This window comes from Macrosteles quadrilineatus, unplaced genomic scaffold (assembly GCF_028750875.1).
Source record: "Macrosteles quadrilineatus isolate MER2022 unplaced genomic scaffold, UCM_ALF_1.0 Scaffold_1__1_contigs__length_201487025, whole genome shotgun sequence".
NCBI classification, from domain to species: Eukaryota; Metazoa; Arthropoda; class Insecta; order Hemiptera; family Cicadellidae; genus Macrosteles; species Macrosteles quadrilineatus.
In genome coordinates, this window is record NW_026542594.1 from 105,469,104 (window position 1) to 105,492,005 (window position 22,902).

The following is a 22,902-nucleotide window of genomic DNA, read 5'->3' on the forward strand; positions in this document are numbered from 1 at the left end:
AGGCATTTTTCATAGTGTGGTACATGTTTGAGGATACCCTCCTCATAGAATGTTTCCGAATAATGCCAACCGTGAGGTAAAAGGATCTTTTCAACTCTTCATCACTGTTTAACCGCTGACCGCAAAGAAAATACTTCAGATGCAGAAACAAATGAAAATCGCTTGGAACGAGATCAGGGCTGTACCAGGGATGGTCCAACACGTCCCAGCCAAAGCCCTGAAGACGTGTATTCGTCACATTTGCGGTGTGTGGTCGAGCATTGTCGTGAATGAAAACCACTCGTTTCGTGAGTGGTCCTTGGTGTGTATTCTGTATTGTGTGGTCCAGTTTCCTGAGCGTTTCGCAATTAACATCTTTAATGATTGACCTCAAGGCAAAAACTCAATGAGAAAAATTGCAAGGGACGTAGTGTGCCTCCATTCCATTGATTGACGTTTGGTTTCAGGTGTATCATAAGAAACCTAAGTTTCGTCTCCTGTGACTATCTGCGATAACAATTTATCGTCATAACGAGTCAAGAAATCAATCTATTATATTAATAAGAAAGCTCATTAAATACTGATTTTTTTTTAACTATCGAAAGATATGAAGCAACTGCACAAAGCATCTCACTTCATACTGCATCATCATTCAATTTTGTCAAATGTTTATGAAGAGAATGTGTGATAGGTAGAATCATGTGCTTCCGTCTTTTATTGCAATTGTATGAGAAAATTACTGAATCGTGAAAACTAAATCTTTTCACACTCTACCTTTGGTTAATCCATTACGTTTACATCCATTACATCTCTTCATTGGAATCTTAAAATATTCTGTCAATGCTATTTCATACCACTCTATTTATAACTTTTTAATTCTTTGGTCGTCATCACTTTACGATTACCCGTGCGGTACCGGGTTAGAATAGGACCGCAGCCTTCTCGGGCTTGTCGTAAGAGGCGACTAAAAGGTTGACTGACGAACTCACTGGGAGTCCCTGGGAGTGCCCCTGTTGTGTTGCAGGGTTTGATGTGTGCTCTGCACTGCCGATGGGTATTCTCAGTGGGTCGTGAGAAACCAGCCACTTTGGTCCTTGGCCAGGGAGTGCGGCATGGAAGTAAAGATCGGGCTCTGCATTGCGACGGGCGACCCCCGGCACGTCAGGTATCCGGAGCTGGGCAAACGGAGGTCGGGCCCCGGTGAACTGGGGTAGGGGTTTTTTGTTCCCGAGGGTATACCCGTTCCTGACTGATTCCGGGCTGCTCCTTGCCGCACAATGCGCTGGAGAAAACACGATGAGTTTTAATAAAAATCCTACAAACACATCATTGAATAGGAGCTCCAATGAGCAAGAAGAAACGTTTGAAGTGGAGCAGAACGCCTTTGTTTGAAGCTCCAAGCTTAAGAGTTGACCACCACCGAAAAACGTGAGGACATCTCCGCCACCTGCACCTTTCAAGTGCTCTACGTTCCCCCCGTTAGGATCTCCTTCGGCCAGTGGAGCTGGGAACGGTGCAGAAAATGTTGGCGATGTAGACGTCGAACTAGCATTGCCGGGAACTCTGCTGCCGAGAATTTCTGATGTAGGGATGCCGAAGGAAACCTTCACAGTGACATCGCGGTCGGAAAGCTCTGAGATTGTGCTTCAGCGTCAGTAATATCTTGACGCAGATAGTAACATTGAAACCCGGCTCCGTGACATGGAAGAGACAATTAAGGCTATGCTGGACACCTTCCGGACCCAGAAAGCCGTAAATCAAGTGGTCAAACCTTGCCTTCGTCTTTGCCTGCCGTCTGGTAAGCAAGGCGGCCATGGAAAAGATTGCCGAAAAGGTGGTGTCCCTGACGGTGAAAGAGCGCTGCCTTCTAAGAAACGTCGGAGGCCTTCCACATCGGAGAGTCCTCCAAAAAGAGAAGAAGACCCCTCCAACCAAAAGAGAAGGAGACCAAAAAGACCACGGTAAAGGCCAAGGCGACTCAGACGGACCTCTCGTCTGCTGTGCCTAGATCCTTTTCGGACGTAGCTGCAGCTCCAGCGAGGCGCCTACAGCCACAGCAACCCACGACCCCCCTTCAGGGAAGTTCCCGAAAGGGGTCAGTGGTGGAGACACCTGGGGCTGTGTGGGAAAAACGCCTTTCCAAAAAGGAGAAGAGGCAATCGAGGCGGGCGGAGGTCGCCTCCATGAAGAATGAGGCAGTGAAGGCACAGCCAACCGTTGTGGCCCAAACTGAGTCCGGCTCGGTCCCTGCTCCGAAAAGGTCGCGGCCAAAAAAGCCCAGGACGGAGGCAATCCTTGTCAAACCCTCAGAAGGAGATCTTTCGCCGAGATCTTGGGTGTAATAAAGGCCAAAGCTAAACCGGAGCAGACCGATACGGTTGTACGGTCGATTAGACAAACCCGTGACGGGGACGTTCTCCTTGAACTGGGTAAGTCGAAAGACAAGGCTGCTTTTACTGCGGAACTGAAGGCAGTTGTTGAAGGCCTGGCACCGTCCATGCTCTTGAGCCTAAGACATCAATCAAGGTTTGAGACATTGATTGTGTGTCGACGGAGAGTGGCCATTCCTCCCGAAACTGCAAGGGCCACGACCGAAGCAATAACTGCCTTTGATGCGGGGAGGTGGGTCACATCCGTAAGAACTGCCAAGTCGAGTCCTGTTTCCTTTGCAAAGAAAATGGGCTCGCTGACAAACACGTAAAGCATATAGCTGGGTCTGGGCAGTGAAGTGTATTTAAAACTGCACTACAGCAAGCGAAATCTCCCACGAAGATGAGAATCCTTCAGTGCAATCTTGAGCGATCCAGGACTGCTGACGCTCTTAATCAGCAAACAATACCAGTATCGAGATAGGGACCCATCTTTATGGTTCCATGATAGTCTTGGTATTGCTGCATTCTGGGCTTGTAATGCAGCTAAAGTACAAGTGCGGGGTCACGCGAATGGCCGAGGTTTTGTTTGGGTTCGGTGCAGGGAAGTCACTTACTTCAGTACCTTACTCCCAACGAGACCATCCCTGACTTTCGTGAGAAGATAGACCGCCTGGAAGAGAGCGTTCGCGATACCACCCGACACGTCGGACTTTAATAATAGGGCTGTCGACTGAGGAATGACCCTCACCAACTCCCGGGGCAAGTACATTCTAGACTTTGCTGCCAGAGCTGGACTCGTTGTCAACGAGAGCAACACGCCAACTTTCCGCCGCCCTGGGATGCGGGGGACGATCCCAGACATTACCCTTGCATCCGAGTCCCTTTTGCCAAGGATCATATCCTGGAGAGTCCTGGAGGAGACCAGTGACCACCAGTACATAATTTTTGACGTCCTGGATGGTCATCAGAGACAAGTGGCTGTGTTTCGTCAAGTGCCCGTTCGATGGAACATTAAAAAACTGGACGTGGCAAAATTCAATGGAGCCATCCTACGAAGAACGCCAGTGGTTCATCCCGCAACTGGCGTGGCTCACGCAGAGGCGTTAGTTACATCCATGATGGAACTGATTGTCTCGGCCTGCGATGAGTCTATGCCTCGCAGGAGATACCGGTGCAATAAGCATCCTGTGTACTGGTGGACTGCCGAGATTGCGGAATTGCGTCGAGCAGCATTGAGAGCCAGAAGACTTGCTACCAGGGCTAGAGAACCCCTAGACAGACGTCGCAAGTCGGATGCTTATAGGGTGGCTAGGAGGTCTCTTCGACGAGCCATCAAACGGAGTAAACGCAGTTGCTGGGAGAAATTAAGGGACGATGTTGATTCCAACCCTTGGGGCCTGGGTTACAAAATTGTAACCAAGAAACTTGGAACCTGCTCTCTACCTTCCGTCATGGATCACTATGGAGAGGATAGTCGAGTCCCTTTTCCCGGCTCACACGTTGCGCCCACTGCGGGATTTTGGAAGGGTGGACGACGTCCCACTTTTCAGCCCTGAAGAACTGGTGGCGGCCGTCCCATCCCTGAAGAACAACAAGGCTCCTGGTCACGATGGACAGCTAGGCTTGTGCTTGTTGGGAAGGGCAAGGGAGACCCAGATCTGCCATCCTCTTACAGACCTCTGTGTATGTTGAATACGGCTGGCAAAGTCCTCGAGAAATTTATCCCTCCCGGCTGAATTCAGCCGTTGTCGCTGCGGGGGACCTCTCCCCTCGTCAGTATGATTCAGGATGGGGCGATCAACGAGTGATGAGATTGAGGAGGTGAAGCAAGCCGTGATGAGAGCTGAAGATTATAACCACTACTCTCGTAGGGTTGTGCTGCTCGTAACGCTCGATGTGCGAAATGCATTTCATCCCGCGAGGTGGTGCGATATGATGGACGCTCTGGAGAACACCTTCCACGTGCCGGCATACCTCATGCGCATCATAGAGGATTATCTCCGGTTCCGCCTCCTCATGTATGACACTACGGAGGGCCCACGGACGATGAGTGTCACTTCTGGTGCTGCCCAAGGTTCCATACTCGGCCCAGACCTCTGGAATGTCGCTTATGACAGCCTTCTGAGGTCTGAAATGCCTGAGGAAACTGTTTTGGTTGGGTACGCATAAGACGTTGCAGCTTTGATAGCTGCACGCAGCGTTGAGCTGACTCAGCTAAAGCTAAACCGAGTTATGCGTACCATAAACGCATGGATGGCAGACCACGGTCTCTCGCTTGCTTTGAGCAAAACCGAGATCGTGATTTTGACAAAAAAACGGATTGACACCATCGTGCCGTTGAGGGTGGGAGCTGTCGAGGTTCAAACCGTTCGTTCTGCCAAGTTCTTGAGGTCATGGTAGACAGCAAGCAGCTGGCGGGACAAGGCCGCTAGGGTGGTTTCTTCTCTTAGCCGGTTGATGGCTAATGTTGGAAGGCCTCGGTCCAGTTGTAACGAGTCAAATGGGTAGGGGGGTAAAAATATAACGATCTAGACCACGAACATTAAACAGCTAAACATAAGCTGTTGAGTAAGCCTAGTCGCGACACTAAACTGACATCGTACCTAACCTCAAATTCCAAGACCGCAGACGACGTTGGTGTCAGTTTGGTTGTTTGGCTGTTCGACTGCGTCTGAGGGCGGGCTACGGGAGAGAAGATGAGCAGCGGGGTCGCCTTTTGAGCGAGGCAGCTTTAAAGCATGTTAAAGCTGCCATGCGCCTGCCTTCGCTGCCAGTTTTTTTCTGTTTCTGTAACTCGTTGACCAATCAGCGAGTGTTTTAACCTTCGTCTCGAATTGGGAGGGAGGTGAACTGAGAAGAGAAGAGATTTGTCATTCGTACTCCCGGCCTTGAGTAGTTCGTTTTGAAGAGTTTTCGTTTCGTTAAACTTCGTCTAAAAGTTACATTTCGTCTTCGTCAAGCTCGGAAAGTTTGTCAAGAAGTGGACTTTTAAAGTTTCGTGGTGCGCGAAAAATCATTTTGCAGTGCTATTACTTCGCTTGGTTGACGATTTAACTCCGTAGGTAAGCGGAGTGACTATTTAGCTTACTTGTTGATTCGTTGAGTTAGCTATTAGTGTGTCCTTTAGATATTTGCCCACAGAGTCAAGTCAAAATTATTTATTTCCCCACAAGCCCACAAGGGTGTTTAGTAACCCGCAACGTTCGTCTAGAGCTCTGACAACCAGGGCTATCAAATTTAGGCTATCCGAATCACTATCGACTCCTGGGAAACTCCCCGCGACCAGACTAGGGTGAATCCTGGGATCTTCGTTTTATTACCGGTGGCGTAATTTCCCACTTGCTAGCCTAGGCCTATTGGTGTTTAGCGTTAAATATTTTAGCCTATTTGTGTGATAGCCTATTTATTTTAGGTAAAACGTTTACTTTATAGTAGCCTATTGCATTTTAGCCTTTTTATTATTGGATTTTGGAGCAGTTTGGACTTGGTCCTATTTTAACAAATTTTCTGGGTTTTGAGTACCTAGTTGGGACTTAGGCTGGAAAAAAAAATAAATTTTTTTTTAAGTTGTCTCGTTTGGACTTACTTAGTGCTGTGTGACGTCAGGCTTGAATTTAAATAGGTTTATTGTGGATTTTTCATAATTGTTGATCAATTTCAGCCTTTTAAATTATTGTGGCAATTTGTTTGTTTTGTTGTGCACTAATACTTTGCAGCTATGCCTAACTCACTCCCTGAAGTCTCGACGCCAGGAGTTTTAACCACGGCTGGTGCAGTGGTGACTACGCCTTCCGTTATCCCGACCTGCTCGTGCGCATCGACGGTTACTACCACGTCAACGGTGTACACACGACCGGTGACCTCAACCGGCTATACCGCTCCGCTCCAACCCACGGAAGATCCTCGTGTTGGCTGGATACACGAGCTGTCCAAGCAACAGTTGATGGTGGAGACGGCGCGACACCATTTGCCGTCCCATGGTACAGTGGCGGAACTGCGCAAACGTCTCTGCACGTACTGGTGATTCAACGCTGGTACATCGTCTTCTCCAACCTCCCAGGAGGAGGTGTTCACGACTGGCCAGGTGTTAGATAACCAGGCCCGGAGTTCGCTGCATGAGCCTACTCCACGCCTTTCGCCTTTCGACTACCGAACGGGGTCAACGCATCAACCTACTGCTTGGAGACCACCTGGTACCTATGGCCTAATAGGCCTACCGAGGGCTACGTTCCAACGTCAGAGCCCACCTGCTGCGGTCACCTCGGCATCACATGAACCCTCACTCGCAGGACTAGAGAACTTGACTGACGATCGACATGCCTTCGACTTCGCTCAGAGGTCTTCGCTCCCGGAAAATTCTGATGCCGATCCGGTACGTCACACTTTGGACCGCATGCGGCAGATGCTCGGCCTATCGCCCAATGCTGACATGCGCAGCCTAGAGCACACGTTAGCCGAGGTGTTGAACCTCGAACAGCGGGGCTCACGACGTGGGGAGGACTACGCCGAGCTTCCAGTCCACGGGATCGACCCGCTAACCTCCCGATACACAGTCCCGTCTCGGCCAAGGGATGGATATGGAGGTGTCCGATCCGAAATGTCCTACGGAGTGATGACCGACCTGATGACGTTGCTAAAACGTCGTCCGCCCTCTGTGACAAGGTCCGGAAGTGGAACTTGCGCTTCGACGGCAGACGAGATGCGGTTTCGTTCCTGGAGCGTCTAGAGGAGCTGCGCGAGGCCTACTCTCTGTCGCCAGAGGACGTTTTGAAGGCTTTGCCTTCACTTCTACATGGCCAAGCTCTCCTCTGGTACAGGAACAACAGAATGATGTGGCATTCCTTCCACGACTTTAGGCGGGCATTCGAGGTCCAGTTCTTCCCTGCTGGCTATCATCGCCACTTGGATGACGAGATACGGAAGCGCACTCAGGGTGAAACAGAGGCATTTAAAGATTTTGTGATTGCTCTGACAACCCTGATCCGACGGAGCGGCACTTTCTCTAACCAGGAAACTATCGACCTGGTGTACTTGAACATGAGGCCGGAATACAAGTTCATGATACGACGTCATGACTTTGTCACGCTACCCGACCTCATCGAGCGAGCCGACGAATACGAGGAGCTGCTACGGGAGCGCAAGCTGTTCCGACCACCCCCTCCAGTCGCTCAAGCATTGGTACCTGAGACTGCCTACACGCCCAGGCGTCGAATGGACCGTTTCGTCGATGTTGCGGTGATGGAATATCCGTCGCCTGACCGTAAACCGCAACCTTCCTCGCCTAAGACTGGCCGCACTGGTGATTACCCTGCAAGGAGTGGGGGTAACCAGGCAAGGCACATGACGCCCCCCGTCCCTAACAATATGCGCCGGAGCCTACCGTCTACGAGCCCACCACGATCATCGAGTAACCGCAACCCTCCAGTCTGCTGGAACTGTGATGCACGCGGACATGTCTTCCGAGATTGCACTCAGCCGAAGGTGTTGCGGTGCTACTACTGCAAGCAAGTCGGAGTGGCCACTACAAGCTGCGGTTGTCGCGCGGGAAACGCCAGACTGACTCAGGCCGCCGGAGGTCGCCTGAGCCCACGTCCCGTGGCCGCACTACCTCCGAAGAATGGAGCTCATGGCTCCAGTACATAACGGCCTTCACTGAATCGGGTTCAGGCATCGTGAAGTCACTTGAGCCCGCAGCGCAGCCATAGATAACCCTCGTCTGGGGGGGGGACGTATCATCGTGAGCAGCTCTTAACCGCGCGTCCGAGACTCCGAGCCTGCCGTGCTACCCTACCTTCGTCAACCCCACCATCTTCGGTTTTCCTTCGCCCCGAGTCATTTTCGTTTAGACCTCTGAGGCAACCCGGCTTCGTTCGCTTTTCGTCGTCAACACCCTGGAGCAGCCGGACTAACGGGGTCCGGCATCAGCTTCTGTCAACTTTTCTTGACCACGATCCTACTGTGGTGTCATCTACAGGAAAGTTCAACAGTTTTTTTTTTCTTTTCTCGGTTTTCTTTTTTTTCATTCCGAAGTGTGGAGGGGGTGTAACGAGTCAAATGGGTAGGGGGGTAAAAATATAACGATCTAGACCACGAACATTAAACAGCTAAACATAAGCTGTTGAGTAAGCCTAGTCGCGACACTAAACTGACATCGTACCTAACCTCAAATTCCAAGACCGCAGACGACGTTGGTGTCAGTTTGGTTGTTTGGCTGTTCGACTGCGTCTGAGGGCGGGCTACGGGAGAGAAGATGAGCAGTGGGGTCGCCTTTTGAGCGAGGCAGCTTTAAAGCATGTTAAAGCTGCCATGCGCCTGCCTTCGCTGCCAGTTTATTTCTGTTTCTGTAACTCGTTGACCAATCAGCGAGTGTTTTAACCTTCGTCTCGAATTGGGAGGGAGGTGAACTGAGAAGAGAAGAGATTTGTCATTCGTACTCCCGGCCTTGAGTAGTTCGTTTTGAAGAGTTTTCGTTTTGTTAAACTTCGTCTAAAAGTTACATTTTGTCTTCGTCAAGCTCGGAAAGTTTGTCAAGAAGTGGACTTTTTAAGTTTCGTGGTACGCGAAAAATCGTTTTGCAGTGCTATTACTTCGCTTGGTTGACGACTTAACTCCGTAGGTAAGCGGAGTGACTATTTAGCTTACTTGTTGATTCGTTGAGTTAGCTATTAGTGTGTCCTTTAGATATTTGCCCACAGAGTCAAGTCAAAATTATTTATTTCCCCACAAGCCCTAGGCTAGAGTGGTGATTTCGAGTAGGGTGTTTAGTATCCCGCAACGTTCGTCTAGAGCTCTGACAACCAGGGCTATCAAATTTAGGCTATCCGAATCACTATCGACTCCTGGGAAACTCCCCGCGACCAGACTAGGGCGAATCCTGGGATCTTCGTTTTATTACCGGTGGCGTAATTTCCCACTTGTCGTCCACCAGGAAAATTACGTCACACAGTCATAGAAGGCTATTAATGTCTTTGGTCTAGTCCGTACTGTTGTACGATGCGGAGGTGTGGACAGACGCACTAAATAAGGAGGCATACAGGATGCGGCTCGCCCGAGTGCAGTGTCAGGCAGCACTAAGGGTAGCATCTGCCTACCGAACAGTGTCCGAGCCCGCTGTCCTGGTGGTTGCTGGAGTCATCCCCAAACTTTTGGCGGCAGAGAGAAAGGCAATTTACCGGCGCCGTGGGGAGGACCAGGCACAAACAGAGGAACGCACACGCACCTACCAGCTGTGGCAGGAGAGCTGGGAACAGGAGGCACGGGGACGCTGGACAAGGCGACTGATACAGCAAGTCCAACCTTGGGGCTCCTGCAATAGTACGAAATTTTGCATTCACATGGACCAGCGACGCACATGGACCAGCGACGCACATATGCAACGGCCGGTTTCCACACATAGACTGCCGTCGCTCATATGCGACGGCTAGTCACATTAAAATAGACTGCCGTCGCATATTTGCGTCAGGGTTCTAGTGTTATTAAAATGCTTATATCTTTGTAATGGTCTATTTGAAGCCACTGAATTCCCTGCAGTGGTCTACAGAGATGTCTGACGCACTACTGCGTCGCTTGGTCTGTGGATATGATGATAGGGGAGCGTTTCATAAACTCCAAATTTCACAAACTCCAACGCTTAAAATATTAAATGAACAGCGCGTTTCATAATGTCCAAATTTCATAAGCTCCAAAACTATAACATTCAAATAATCACTGTTTCACAATGTCCAAGTTTCACAAACTCCAACGTTTAAATATTAAATAAACAGAGCGGTTCATAACCTCCAAATTTCATAAGCTCCAAATCTATAACATTCATTTGAATTATTTACGTAACAAAATTAGGTCGATATCATCTTTATTCATACATTTAAGGGACTGTGTTTCTATTGAGACACTTAAAGTAGTTTATCATGCTTATGTGGAGTCAGTGTTAAGATATGGCATAATTTTATGGGGTCAAGCTACTGGTATTAAAACTTTATTCAGGTTACAAAAACGTATTATTCGTATTATTACCAACTCTCATCCACGCAGTTCTTGTAAGAAACATTTTCAAAATTTAAGAATTCATACATTAACGGGGTTGTATATACTAGAATTATTAAATTACATACATTCAGTTAAAAATGAGCTACCAGAAACAATACATTTTAATCACAGGTATGAAACCCGAAATGAAAATATATTTAGACTCCCCAGACACCGTTTGACCCTATATGAAAAATCTCCATTGTACGCTGGGCTGAGATTGTACAATGTGCTTCCGCCATGCTATAAGTCACTAAGCAAAACCAAATTTAAAGATACAATAGATAATTTTCTTATTGACAAGGCTTTTTACTTAATTGAAGATTTTTACAGAACTACAATTTAGAATTTTTTTTTTTTTTAAGTGTTTAGTTTTAAGTTAAAAGTTTTAATTTTAAATATTTTATGTATGGATTTAATTTTGACAATGCACCTATTCTAAATGTTATGACATGTATGGAATGTTTTGTGCAAATAAAGTCTATGTCTATGTCTATGTCTATGTCTATTCAAATAATCACTGTTTCACAATGTCCAAGTTTCACAAACTCCAACGTTTAGATACCAAATAAACAAAGCGGTTCATAATGTCCAAATTTCATAACCTCCAACGGTACAGTCTGGGCCAGAAGTCTCTCTAGTGGTTGCCACAGTCAGATAGCAGGCACCGTTCGCCAGCGCTCAACTACTGATTATACGTACATTTTAATGATTGAAGAACACTCAGCTGTGTGACTCAAATATGTGTTAGCACACACTGTGCAAATCAAATTTACATTTTAGCGAATTTCCCCTATAGGGAACAAGCTATTACCGTAGTACTCATGGTAAGACCTGGTCCAGGGACCGATTTACTTTTTCGTTTTGAGGTCCCTAGAGACCAAAAACACCATCAGTTCAAATTCATATATATATAATATATGTTTATATTTATGTGTGTGTCCGTTAGCGCGATAACTCGAGCAAAAATCATCCGATTTTGATTAAATTTGGTACAAACGTGTAAACCTACGTTTCTTCGAACGAGTTCGCGAACCAGCTTGATCGGACTATGGGAACTCTTATATACTTATACTCTTAAGAAAGCAATTACAGAGCAACAATGATGCTTCGTGTTGCGCCGCTACAACACTAGAACGTGTAGTGCCTACATACCGAACCACGGCAACCTCTGCAGCGACTTCTGGCAGAGACTGTACCGTTGGAGCTTATGAAACTTGGAGGTTATGAACCGCTTTGTTTATTTGATATTTAAACGTTGGAGTTTGTGAAATTTGGACATTGTGAATCGGTGATTATTTGAAAGTTATAGTTTTGGAGTTTATGAAATTTGGAGGTTATGAAACGCACTGTTTATTTATATATTAACGTTGGAGTTTGTGAAATTTGGACATTGTGAAACGGTGCTTATTTGAAAGTTATAGTTTTGGAGTTTATGAAATTTGGAGGTTATGAAACGCACTGTTTATTTAATATTTTAGACGTTGGAGTTTGTGAAATTTGGACATTATGAACCTCACCCGATGATTGGTGACGTCATATGATAGTTGGAAAAACTTGCCTTTACTTTTCTGCATCACTGTATGTATGTATGCAGTATGTATGCTGCATTATCCTATGTAGCTTTTATATTTGTTAAGTTATAAACTGTTCTTGAATATTCTGTTTTATTTAATTACTTTCACCTCAAAACAAAAACAAAAATGAGCTGTCGCATATATGCGACGTTTGGTCTATTTCAAGAAAACTATGATAGTTTTCACTATTGTCTTCGCTGTAGACCGGGCGTCGCAAATATGCGACATTACAAAAGGTTATATAAAATACAAAAAATTAAGAATAAATTATTTACAAACACGATTGTAGCGTATTAAGATGTAAATGATCACTGTTTTACAGGTTTTCGCCCGTGGTCTGTGTGTACTGTTATCCAAGTGACAGCCGGTCCATGTGTAAGATTCAAATGTATACCTCGGTCTGTGGCAATGACCGCGGCGTCGCATATATGCGACGCTCAGTAGCGAACGTGTTGATGCTTTTCCATATCATAGAACCAACTTTTTTAGTTGAAACAGCTGAATAAATTCTTTAATTCCCTTAAAATATGAATAATCATAAAGTTAACATGGGGAATTACAGAGCCACTGGGGCGGAGCCCGAAAGGATTTTTGAGATAAGAATATGCCTCTAAGTTATGTTAATCGGGAATGTAAGCTATCATCATGCCAAATTTCAGCCCAATCCGTCCAGTGGTTTATGCGTGATTGAACTTCAAACACACAAACACACAAACTTTCACATTTATAATATTAGTAAGATTATTTTGAAGTCATACTTGCATTATTTTATTTATAAAGTAAACTACTCTTATCTCCTTTTTCGTATTGACAGAAAAGTCACAAATAAACACAAAACACGGTTAAGTCAAATAGGCCTACTTTCAGTGGAATATATTATAATACTAGGCAAGAGTCAATAAAAATTCCTATTTTAATAACATTAGTACTGTACTATAATGTATTAATTGATGCTTTCCAAATTCATCGTAATACAGTACAAAACCTTTATTGTCGAAATTAAAGATACAAGCAACCATTTTGTTACAAGACAGGATGTTTATTTATAGCCTCTCACTGGAGGCTCGAGGCACAAAAACTATCTTGACCTTGGAGTTGTTAACCCCTCTTCCCTGCCCTCCCTACAAGTTGCGTTGTTTGTTTACTCCAGCGATAAGATAATCAGTTCTCAAAATCGTAACGCACTTTATGATGTTATAAATTTGCCGCGCAGATAACAAATCAGATTAGATGTGCTCGCGCTATGAATGATGATGACAAACTGACAATGTGAACAATACAAAATAACTTATTCTTGGTCATATCCTGTGGAGATAAGCGTATGGTTCAGTTCTCATCGCCCAGCGTGGGAGCGGGAATGCCGAGATTTCTAGAAAGCGGCGGTTTAACCGAACTGCTCTCAAAGCAAGGTCGGTTAAAACAAACTGTTTTTTTTACAATCGAAGGCGGATAATCTGATTATCGGTTAATACGAGGTCGGTTAAGAGGGGGTCTACTGTTTTAGTGAAAAGATCCTCATTTAAATAGGATAAATACTTTAAATAAAAGTCAAGAGGTTTCCACTAAATATTATTGTTTAATTTATCATACTTTTACAAGTAATATAACAATTAATTGTTTAGAGCAAATAAAAATGAACCACTTTGGTTGAAAAGCCTAAAAGAATGTCTCTTTGTTTATTTTTCTTTTTTTTAGCAACCCAAAATTCAATAAACTATTTAAAACATCTGTCAGCTGATAAATCTGTCAGTTCACTACAGGAGCCCCCTACCAAGACTGGAAGTCCATGGAGTTTTGGAGGGTTCCAAAAGTAAAAAAAAAAACAAATAACAAAAAAAAATAATAACAGCAAGGACAAAGGCGATTTCCATCAAACTGAAATTGGATTCTTGAATGTCACTTTTCTTCCAGACTTTGTCGTATATGACTTTTGAAAATCCACATCCTTTGAAGTTTGAGATACAGTTGAGGGCTTAACTTCATCATTCTGAAGGACATAGGCCGGTTTAACTCTGTCAAGACTAACTTTAACAATAGAACCATTCACTTTTATTGTGATAGTTTTACTGTCTTTCTTGATCACTGGATGAGGTCCTGTGTATGGATGTTGTAAAGATTTTCTCACAGCATCTACTCTCAGAAAAACGTGCAAACATGTGTCCAAATCACGAAAAATGAAGCTTCGGTTAATGCCGTGTCTCTTGATATTTGTTGGTTTTAATGATGAAATCTTGAGTCGTAATCAAGACACAAAATTAGTCGGATCCTCTAAGGGTGCTAGCTGGGTTGTTGGCATAAAATACTCGCCAGGGAGGCGTAAAACCTCTCCAAAAACCATTTCAGCAGACGAGGTGTTCAGATCCACACGGAAAGCATTTCTTATTCCAAGAAGCACTGTGGGTAAGGATTCGACCCACGTGGAGGCGGAGTGGCACATGATGGCTGCCTTGAGTTGTCTGTGGAAACGTTCCACCATGCCAGTTGCGCACGGGTGGTAACTTGTTGTCCTTAATCTTGAAAATCCACACAATTTTCCCAACTCAGCAAAGAGTGCAGATTCAAATTGTTTACCCTGGTCCGTTGTTATTCGCAAGGGAACACCATACCTTGATATCCAAAAATTGAAAAGAGCTGACGAGACTTCTTCGGCAGAGATACCTTGCAAGGGGTGTGCTTCCGGCCATCTGGTGAACCTATCTACTACTGTAAGACAGTAACGAAGATTTCCAACTTGGGGTAATGGGCCGATGATATCCACATGAATATGTTCAAATCTACAATTTGGCAAAGGGAAATCGTTGATAGGTGTTTGAACATGACGAGTAATTTTTGAACGTTGACACTCTCGACAGGACAAGGTCCACTCTTTACAATCACGATTTATTGAAGGCCAAACATATCTTGAAGTTAACATTTTATTCATGGATTTTATCCCAGGGTGACTTAAGTTATGGATTGAATTAAACGCCTCTCTGCGTAAACATTTGGGGATATACAATCGTTCACTACCGTTCTTTGTATCGCAGTAGACAAAAACATCAGAGCCAGGAACTGGAACTGGTTGAAGACAAAGTGAAGTACTGTTTTCGAGAATAGACTTAAGTTCCCCATCATTAGATTGAGAATCTGCCAAGAGATGCAGATCAATTTTACTAGTCTTGTTGGCAGAAATAGATTCTATCCTAGAAAAACTGTCTGCTACTATGTTTGAAGCACCAGAAACATGTTGAATGTCAGTCGTGAACTGTGAGATAAATGAGAGATGGTTAGTTTGAACAGGAGGTAGTTTGTCCTTCTTTTGTTGAAAAACGAAAATGATGGGCTTGTGATCAGTATAGACAGTACAGGAGTTAGCTTCTAATATATGTCTGAAATGTTTAACAGACGAATAGATGGCAAACAATTCCCTATAATAAGCGGGCCAACTGGCTTGCTTAGGTGTTAGTTTTTGGGAAAAGAAGGACAGAGGTTCCCATATTCCATCTTGATTCAATTGTTGTAGTACTAATCCTACTGCAGTATTCGATGCATCACAAAAAAGTGCTAATTTACCATTAGCGTTGGGGTGACAAAGTAATGTAGCTTCGGCTAAATGATCCTTCCATTTACTGAATTTTTCAGTCAATACATCGGTCCAAGAGACTTTCTGATTCCCTTTTAATGACGAAAGGACAGTGTGGAGAGGGGCTTGAAATTCTGCAGCGTGAGGAATAAACCTGCGGTAAAAGTTCAACATTCCCAAAAATCGCCTAAGACCTTTGGCAGTTTGTGGCAAAGGATAATTCTGAAGGGCGTCAATGCGATCAGGCACAGGCCTGGTTCCGTCAGCGGTTACTTGATATCCCAAAAAAACTACTGAGTCAGTGTTAAATACAGATTTCTTCACATTTATAAGGACGCCATATTTGACTAACCTCTTGAACAGAATACGGAGGTGTTCTTCGTGCTCGACAGGATCTTTTGAGAAAACAAGGATATCGTCAATGTAGGGGAAACAAAAACTTAGTCCCTCTACGACTTCATCAATAAACCTTTGAAAAGTTTGACCAGCATTCCTCAAACCGAAAGACATGAACGGGAACTCAAAGAGACCGAATGGGGTCGTTATTGCAGTCTTGGGCACGTCTTCTTTATTAACCGGGATTTGGGTATATGCCTTTACAAGATCTATCACAGTGAAAACTTTACTACCGTGTAAACAATTTGAGAAATCATGGATATGTCGAACAGGGTAAGAATCTGGAATAGTGCGGGCATTCAATGCTCGGTAATCGCCACATGGTCGCCACTCATCATTCTTTTTAGGTACCATATGAAGTGGTGATGACCATGGGCTTTTGGAACGACACGCAGTTCCATTTGCTACCATGGATTCAAACTCTAATTTGGCAATTTTATATTTATCTGGAGCTAACCTTCTTGGTCTTGATGAGACTGGTGGGCCAGGAGTCGTATTTATGTAATGCACTGTGTTATGAGGAATAAATCTTGGTACTCCTAAAGGTTTTGTGATTTCTGGAAATTCCAATAACAGTAGATAGTTTGATGGGTCGGAAGTAATTAATTTAATACTATATTGCTGAGTATTCATGAACTGACATTTACTTTTTAATTGTGTAATGTTGTCAATTAAGAAACCGTTACTACAATCAGGTAATAAAGAATAGTGAGCTAGGAAGTCAGAACCAATGATTGGAGTGCTTACTTTAGCTATTATGAAATTCCAGACTAGAGTTCTTTGTAGACCAATATTTAAGTTGAGACATAAACTACCATAAGTGGGTATTTCAGAGTTATTTGCAGCTCTGAGTTCTATCCCGGATGGTTTTAAGGGTCTTTTGACTAAATTTAGTGGTATACAACTTACGTCTGAACCTGTGTCTATCAGAAACTTATAGCCTGAATTGTTATCAATTACTTGTAACCTGTTGCTGTGGTTGCTGTCAACTCCGGGTGATTCATGAGTTTGGCGTCTAGGCACATGACAACTAGTCGACACCGCATCTAGTTGCCTAGCTCGTTTTTTGTAGAAGGATAAGTGCAAGGAGTCACACATTTGGTGGCTCGTGATCCATAAGGTTTATGATACTAGCAGTAGATGTCATTGTGGGGTGAGGTACTATGCTGTTTACTGGGCTGGCTCTGACTTTGCGATCTGAACTTACTATTTTTATATGTCATCAAGTCATCTGAAAGACGGTTAACTTTCTCCTCCAGCATTGAAAGTTTCTCCAAAATTGCCTCAAAACCTCCTCCTTGATTGAGATTGTTGTGACTATGTGGGGTCTGAGAAAAGGTATTCGTTGGCTTACCTCGCTTTGACAAAATAGCGTCACAGCATATTGCAGGTGAACTCAAAGGTTGAACCTCCTGAATCTTGTCCGCTGTAACTGCCAATGATTCGGTACTGACCCCAGCACCTAACTGGGTTTGCAGGATGCCTTGAATATGCGCAGGAAGTCGCTGCATCCAGATGATTCTCAGCAAGTCATCTTGAACGCTGCTGCCAGCTAACGATTTCAGTCTTCTGAGAAAGTGGGATGGTGTATCTGTCCCGAGTTCTTCTTCTACGAGTAACTGCTTAATCCTCTTATGTTCTGAGACTGATAATCTTCTTATCAGTTCTTCTTTCAGGCTCGTGTAAGGGTTTTCCAGATTTGGAATTGAGAGTAAATCCTCTATTTCGGAAGCAGTCATCTCATCTAAGTGTGTCACAACGTGTGTGAAACGAAGGTTCTCATAAAAAATGTGCCATAAAGAGAAAATTGCCTCAATCTGTATGAACCAAAGTGCTGGTTTCTCATGCCAAAAATGGGGAAATTTTAATTGTGGAGATTGAATTGAAGTTATGTTTTCAGACGGTCTTGGATTTACTGAATTGTTTCGTTCTTGAGTTTTCTGATTCATTGGATTAACCAAAAGATCTTCTTCTGAATCATGATTTATTCTTGAATGTTCAGAGTCAACTCCAATTACATCATTAAGTTGTTTTCTGAGATTTTGGTTTTGCTCTTCCATCAGTTTTAGTCTTGCCAATACATTGATTTCCATTATGTGTTCTTGATGTGTTCAAATCGGGGTCACCAATTTTAGTGAAAAGATCCTCATTTAAATAGGATAAATACTTTAAATAAAAGTCAAGAGGTTTCCACTAAATATTATTGTTTAATTTATCATACTTTTACAAGTAATATAACAATTAATTGTTTAGAGCAAATAAAAATGAACCACTTTGGTTGAAAAGCCTAAAAGAATGTCTCTTTGTTTATTTTTATTTTTTTTAGCAACCCAAAATTCAATAAGCTATTTAAAACATCTGTCAGCTGATAAATCTGTCAGTTCACTACACTGTATTTCAAATATTTGTTTTTGTCTTTTCTTAATAAATTATTTAATGAAAGGGTTAATTAATGACCATTAAATTATTAAGTGGAGAGAAATGGCAAAACTAAAATCTTCACTCCCTATAGGACCACTAAACCTTAATTTTAACACCTAAATCATTATTTTATTTTATCACAACACATTTTTTAGAAATTCTGTTACAAAGTTAACATTTCTTATGGGACTAAAATCCAATATGGCTACCAATGGTGAAGACTTATGAAAGTTGGATGTTCATTTTTTGAGGTTAATAATAGATAAGAGGATTATCTTTTGTGTAAACCTCACGCAGAAATTATCTAACCTTAATAGTAAAAAATAATATTTGTGTGTAGGTGTGCCATAGTGGTAGGTAGTAAACGGTAAACATATTTGTTTCATTTCAAAGCCAATAGCACATATCTCAAGTGGATCTGACTAAAAGTGTTCAATGAAAAGCGTTATAAAAACCCTTGTATACAGACGGTACTGAGTGTCATTTCACGCCGCAAAATGTGATTATAATGATTGGATAAAAAAAGTTGCATTCCGTGTATCCAAGTCAGAATCAAGTTTTGCATAAAAACTGTGCAGAAAAAACGTCCCTTAAAAGGGCTCAAAAAAGTTATTAAATTTGTTGATGCAGCATGCAATATTACCAGTAATTTTTCTACAAAATCAGCTGACAGGGCATGTATTGGCCATTGGGGTGATATTAGCAGTGAGGTCGGGGAGTGAGCTTGACAAGTTGAGTGGGGGGGGGGCAAACTTCGTTGCCTAGAGGCAGCAGATACTTAAATACGTCCCTGCTACAATGGAGGTTAGTATTGTATCAGAGGCACTATCATGTTATACAGTCACTCACACTCAGGTAGAGTTACTAGGGTCCAGATAAATCAGAGCTGTTATAACCTTACTAACCTTACTAAACAATTTGATAGAGTTGTATTTTGAAAGTAAAAATCTTATAGGCTATGGAGTTTAGCTACGTTTTTAGAATCCATTATAAATTCATCAGAGCAAAGTAAACTTACCTTGGGTGTTGTATTGAGCTCATTACGGCCATTTCCAGTAGAGCTTTATTATAAATGTTAAAGAAAAATTTGTCTTAATCACTAGGAACACTATAAGATGAATTTTTATAAACACGGCATTCCTCAGTACCAAGTCTTACAATAAAATATATGCTAAAAATAAGAATAAGGAGTATGAGGAAAATGTTGATAGACAAAAATGTGCTTCGGAAATTGGTATATTTGTGTTCACACTAGCCTCTACTATTTCAACTTTCTACACTTAAAAATGAATTATTTCTCCCCTAAAATTTAAAAAATTAGTAATGTTCAACTGAACCTCCTTCCCTACAAGGATACCTTACTCAAAAATAAAGCTTATCAATAGGTTTTTAGACTCTGTGATAACTTATGAAGCTATTAGTGAGAGAATTATGCTCTATATGACTTAAGGGAAAGTTTACAAATATTCCGATGATGAGTTCCCATGCCCCAACAGAATAAAGCAAAGATGATGAAAAAGTTTCATTCCATGCACAACTAGAAGAAATTTTTACCAAGTTACCAAATTACGATACCAAACTGGTGTTGGAGATGCTAATGCAAAGATAGGGAAAGCAAACTATATGCAATGTTTCAGGGCAGCACGGGTTTCACAATACTTCTAATGACAATAAATAAATAATAATTAAAAATGCCTTTATTTGCGAGCGTCTTTCAGTACAAGAACTGTTTTACAAAGTAACTCATGTTAATATAACTAACTTAAAAATATACAAAACACTGTGTATGCCAAAACAAAATTATAAGCTATTTACAATATTTTACATTTTTTTCACTTTTCTTTGAAAGCCAGGACCCCCAGCTGTTTTAGGTCCAAGGGGAGATCATTGTACATCTTTGGGCCAGAGTAAGAGAACCCTTTTTTACCACCTTCTAGGCTTACTTTTGGAATGTGGAGCAAGGCATTTTGCCGGGTCACACGTTGAGTCACCTCCCCACGTGCCACAAGCCTCTCCACCAAGTACTTAGGTTCTTGCTGAACCAAGACCCGGTGGATGAGGCTACAAGTCTGCGCCCTGCACACGGCACCCATTGACAGCAACCCCGCAGCATCCCGGAATGGGGATACGCGTTCCCGCTTACGGATACCGTAAACAAAACGAATTGCGGAGTTCTGCACTTTTTGCAATCGGGACATCTCTTCCCTAGAGATGCTGTTGCCGTATGCAGGAAAACAGTAATGGAGCACTGACAACACTAGTGACTGTACCAGCTGCAGCTTAGCTGTCTCTGGCAGGATGTTTTTGTACCGGTACAGACCACGCAGCCTTCCCAAAGCCACCTGGGAGACATAAGTGATGTGGTCCGAGAAAGTGAGGCCACTGTCGAGTACCACACCCAAGGTCTTGACGGTATCCCTCGCCATTAGAGGTTTTCCTGCGATTTGAACGTGCATGTCTCTATTTGCAACTCTGTGAAGAGTAGTGGGTGTAGCAATATGAAGAATCATGCATTTTTCAGAGTTCAATTTTAAACCATGTTTGCGTGACCACTCACTTATTCTCACCAGATGCTGACTACGGTAGCAGTGGCTTGCAGTACTAGACTTTCTATTGTTCTGTTCTTTACGTGATTTATTGCTCTACGTACAGTGTTGTGTAATTTTTGTTTTGCTTGAGTAGGCTTGATTTTAAACGTTATAGTTTTTATTACTGAACCAAGGTTATTGAATTAACATATCACGATTGCGCAATAGTATTATTTGTATTTTGATTATGTAAAATGCACTACATCCGGTTAGTCCGGCCGTTTTGTAGTTCGGCCAGTGGTCCGGTCCCGAGGTGGCCTAACTAGAGGGAGTCTACTGTATGGGAAATTTGCTAAAAGAGGATTATGAATTAAGCAACAGAAAACATTTGTTTGGATGAGAGGAAAAAAAGTAGTTTCAAGTAAATTTGCCAACAGGTTGGATGCCCTAGCGTAGAGATAAATTAAATATTGGGGGAGACGTGGACATGGCGGAGGACAGAGGAGTCTGGAGGCAACTTGTTGGCGAGGCCAAAAACCAACTTGTAACCTATTTCAGTAGTGTCAGGAGTAAATTAGTAAGAGAGTAGCCTAATTGAAAATCTGAAGAAAAAAAGTTAAAAAATAAGCTACACCAATACATAGAGTGGTGGGAATTGGGAGCTACAAAATAGGGACACATCACATCAATAGTTGTAAAGGATACGTTTTGCTACCCGTTGGTGTTCTATAAGCGGTGGATTTGAATGGAGTGGTGACTTGACGGGAGTTAGAACTAACATTATTTTTTCCCAACTCTTTTCTTTCAAACTGTGACAGTGCTTCCTCGGTGGGTGCAGCTCCATCAAGATTGGTGACGGAGTAGGCTGCCCACGATTCAACAAATTCTTCATCATCTATGTTGTGTAGAACACACATTTCAACACCTATTGGAAGAAAAAATCAAGTTAGCCTAAATCAGTCAGCCAAAGATAAATCTATATCTTACACATTCTTTAGTTTTTCAGAGTACCTATCTACAAAGGTTGTCCCTAAATTGAGCTCTCCAGTGAGCTTTTATCGCCACCGAGCGTCATGTTTATTACTTCTTCCACTAATGTACAAGGCCCATTTGTTTCTACCCCCATGTGACAAAAAGAGGTAGCCAAAAACAAGGTGAAGGAAAATCACCTTCTGTGATTAGATTTCTGTGGTTTAAGTCATCAACCGCTATTAAAGTCAATTAGTAATGAACATGAATGAAGTGAAGTGGTTGGACAAGGAACATTTGCGTAAAGAGTAGTGATGTGCGATTCTGATTTGATAGGCTGTATAATAATTAAGTAGCAGGAGACCGAGCATTGCTCATGGTGCTTAAATTTTTTAAGACGTTAAAAAAGTAACATAAACAATGTTTTTGACATTAAATACAGTCTAAAATATGTAATAAAACAAATGGTAATACATAAGATTTTATAATAATCAGATTCTGATTTGATAGGCTGTATAATCTTATCTTACTAATATTCAATCTTATGAGTATTCATATTCAAAAGGAACAAGAGGTTCTACCCGCGAATTCACTGGTGTACAGAAGCCACCATTAAATTAATTTAATCAACTTTGACTTTATATTTCATTTAAAGGGCCCAAGTTCAAAAAAACTTTCATCTGAAAGGATGTTAAAAGCAGTGGAACCTTCATACCTTACGTCCTAAGGTGGCCGAGGTGGGTACGGTTGTACCTAAACTCGCCGCTCTTTCACAACGTCTTTAATACTTTTCAATGAAATGGCGACCCGTTAAAGATCGGCGACAACCTCTTGGAACGAACAACATACATGGTTTGTTAATCTCATATTTATTGTGTTTTAAACACCTTTAATCACTCACTTGTATTAAACAGCTAGAAATACCTTCACTATCCATTCACCGCACCTCTTTTAAGATCATAAAAGTAAATAATAAAATAAGTAAACAAAAATGTAAACAAACAAACTATACATTGTCAATTGCATTGGCCAGCTGTTGTTCACTAAATTAATCAAATAACGTTAACTTCCAA

At 42.8% G+C, this 22,902-nt stretch overlaps 1 protein-coding gene across 4 annotated transcripts in view; it reads right to left on the reverse strand.

Moving 5' to 3' along the window:
* LOC129004722 (DNA polymerase alpha subunit B) overlaps positions 1 to 22,902 on the reverse strand; it is a 176,690-nt gene that overhangs the window by 140,593 nt on the left and 13,195 nt on the right. For 3 of the 4 annotated variants that reach the window (XM_054433500.1, XM_054433346.1, XM_054433427.1), the window contains exons 2-3: positions 21,566 to 21,785; positions 19,351 to 19,393 (exon numbers count right to left, since the gene is read on the reverse strand). In XM_054433500.1, the coding sequence (XP_054289475.1) occupies positions 19,351 to 19,393; positions 21,566 to 21,777 (255 nt within the window). In that variant the 5' untranslated portion in view covers positions 21,778 to 21,785. Of the gene's footprint in view, positions 1 to 19,350; positions 19,394 to 21,565; positions 21,786 to 22,544; positions 22,562 to 22,902 lie in introns of those variants that run through there. The other variant, XM_054433584.1, reaches the window with a different exon arrangement.